This window comes from Sander lucioperca, chromosome 5 (assembly GCF_008315115.2).
Source record: "Sander lucioperca isolate FBNREF2018 chromosome 5, SLUC_FBN_1.2, whole genome shotgun sequence".
Taxonomy (NCBI): domain Eukaryota; kingdom Metazoa; phylum Chordata; class Actinopteri; order Perciformes; family Percidae; genus Sander; species Sander lucioperca.
The window spans coordinates 27106953-27109264 of record NC_050177.1 but is presented as its reverse complement, the minus strand read 5'-3'; the positions used below and the strand labels follow the sequence as shown (position 1 = coordinate 27109264).

The 2312-nt window shown below is 36.9% G+C and overlaps 1 protein-coding gene across 1 annotated transcript; it reads left to right on the top strand.

Annotated features, from left to right (window-relative positions):
• The first annotated feature begins 103 nt into the window (after positions 1-103).
• LOC116057897 (olfactory receptor 6N1-like) lies at positions 104-1085 on the top strand. The gene has a single exon (XM_031310482.1). It carries the CDS (start codon positions 104-106, stop codon positions 1031-1033), a length of 930 nt encoding a protein of 309 aa, XP_031166342.1. The 3' UTR covers positions 1034-1085.
• Positions 1086-2312: the final 1227 nt, after the last annotated feature.

Below are 2312 nucleotides of genomic sequence, written 5' to 3'. Positions count from 1 at the left end.
GTGTAAACCACATCTTTACATATCTGGAACTAAATGTCACACAATAGTTAAGTTTAGTTTATCCTCCTATATTTTGATTGCTTAATGAACCAAATGAGGGATCATGATAAACTCTACTCAGGTTTTATATTTTGCACTTGTTGCCTACTTTGACACCGGGGCTTTCAAATATTTGTATTTCATGATTGTTATGGCTTTATATATGTTAATAGTTTGTACCAATCTTTTGCTGATTGTGGTTATCTGTGTGAACAGAAGCTTACATGAACCGATGTACCTTTTTCTGTGCAGCCTGTTTGTAAATGAACTGTATGGTAGTACAGGGTTGTTTCCATTCCTTCTGGTTCAGATCCTCTCTGACATTCACACTGTTTCTGCTTCTCTCTGTTTCCTGCAGATTTATTGTGTGCATTTCTATGGAAGTGTAGAATTGTTTACCTTAGGAGTCATGTCTTATGACAGATATCTTGCTATCTGTTATCCTCTGCAATATCACACTCGTATGACATCTAACAAGGTTGCCGTGCTTATTGCGTCCGTATGGTTATACAGTGTACTTGCAACAGTTGTCATGATGTCTCTGAGTGTCCCTTTACAGCTGTGTGGGAACACGATTCAAAAAGTGTACTGTGACAACTACTCCATTGTTAAACTGGCATGCTCCGACACAACCGTCAATAACATATATGGACTTGTGTATATGTTTACTATAATAGTTGCTCTTATAATTCTCATTCTTTACTCCTACATGAGGATTCTTAAAGTTTGTTTTTCTGGTTCTAAACAGACCAGACAGAAAGCTGTCAGTACCTGCACACCTCACCTTTTTTCCCTGCTCAACTTTTCTTTTGGGGCTTTCTTTGAAATAGTGCAAGGCAGATTTAATATGAACAGTTTACCCATCATGTTACGCATTGTTCTGTCATTGTACTGGCTTACGTGCCAGCCGCTCTTCAATCCTGTAATGTACGGACTAAAAATGTCCAAAATCCGTAACATATGTAGAAGTCTTGCTTTTGGTAAAAGAATGTAGAACAGGCCTATAGAGCTGGAAAATGTTACCTAAAGTCACGATTAAGTGAACATTTGACCCTGATGATGATTATCTTAACTTTGTGATGTTAAAATACTTAGAGGAAACACACAAATGAACATGTTTTGGGTTTTTTATTGAATATTTCCAACATTTGAAATCACAGCACACGTTATTTGAAAAGTCTTCTATAGGGCTGGACAATATTAGCTAAAATCTTAATCATGATTAATTGAACAAATTGACCTCAGTCCCATATTTTTTTTTTTTGTTTACTGAGAAGGTATGTACAGAAAACATGCTCAACTTTTAAAGGTTGGATATTTTTGTTCTAATGAAAGAGAGCATATCTTATCTTTGTGATTTTTTAAAATACTTGAAGGAAACACAGAGATGAACTATTTATGATTATTTATTAGGGATGCACCGAATCCAGGATTCGGGTTCGTCCGAATATTGGGCTTTTTGACGGGGTTCGATTTCTGCCGAACCTTAGAATTTTTTTCCACCGAACCCTACTCGGCTGCTGCTTGTTAGCTAACGTTAGCTTTCTAATTTCACCCACCCAACATGCCTTCTGTAGTGGAATGGCTTCGAATGATGACCAAAAACACTTCTCCTTTACTGTGAACATTTACTGTTCAATATGTTCCATTTTACACACAAGAAAGTGAGCAACTTAAGCTTGACGGACATGTTTTGCATCTAGGGTCTCACGTTCATCTCAGTAAGCTAGCAAGAGTACACAACAGACAACTTCCGTGTAGGCTACTTCAAAATAAAAGCACCTCCTGTGAAGGTTCGCAGTAAAACTAAATTACTGTTAAATAAGAGTGTGTACCTTTTCACGTATTAGCGTAAATCAAGTACTGGGTTGGTAAATAATGTAAATAGTGAGTTTTAATCACACTATAATTGACCATTTCCTTTAGAGTGTTTTAAACTAAACAACATTAATTTCTTATTTAAGTGCTTTAAACAAACATTTCACAACACCATCATACACTGGTTAGCGAACATTTGCCAAACAAAATTGTCACTCATCTGGCGATAGCGATGTGCTGTCCTACGATGTGAAAAGAGCGTGTGAATTCAACATTAAGTTGTTACATTTAACTATTTTAGAGGCTGTGGACGTAGTTTACTTCATTAATGTGTTTACTGTGTTAATGGACTGAGGATGGGCGGAGGATTCGGTATTTGGTTTCGGATTCGGATTCGGCAGAATCTTAATCAGTGGATTCAGTATTCGGCCGAACCCCAAAAATCTGGATTTGGT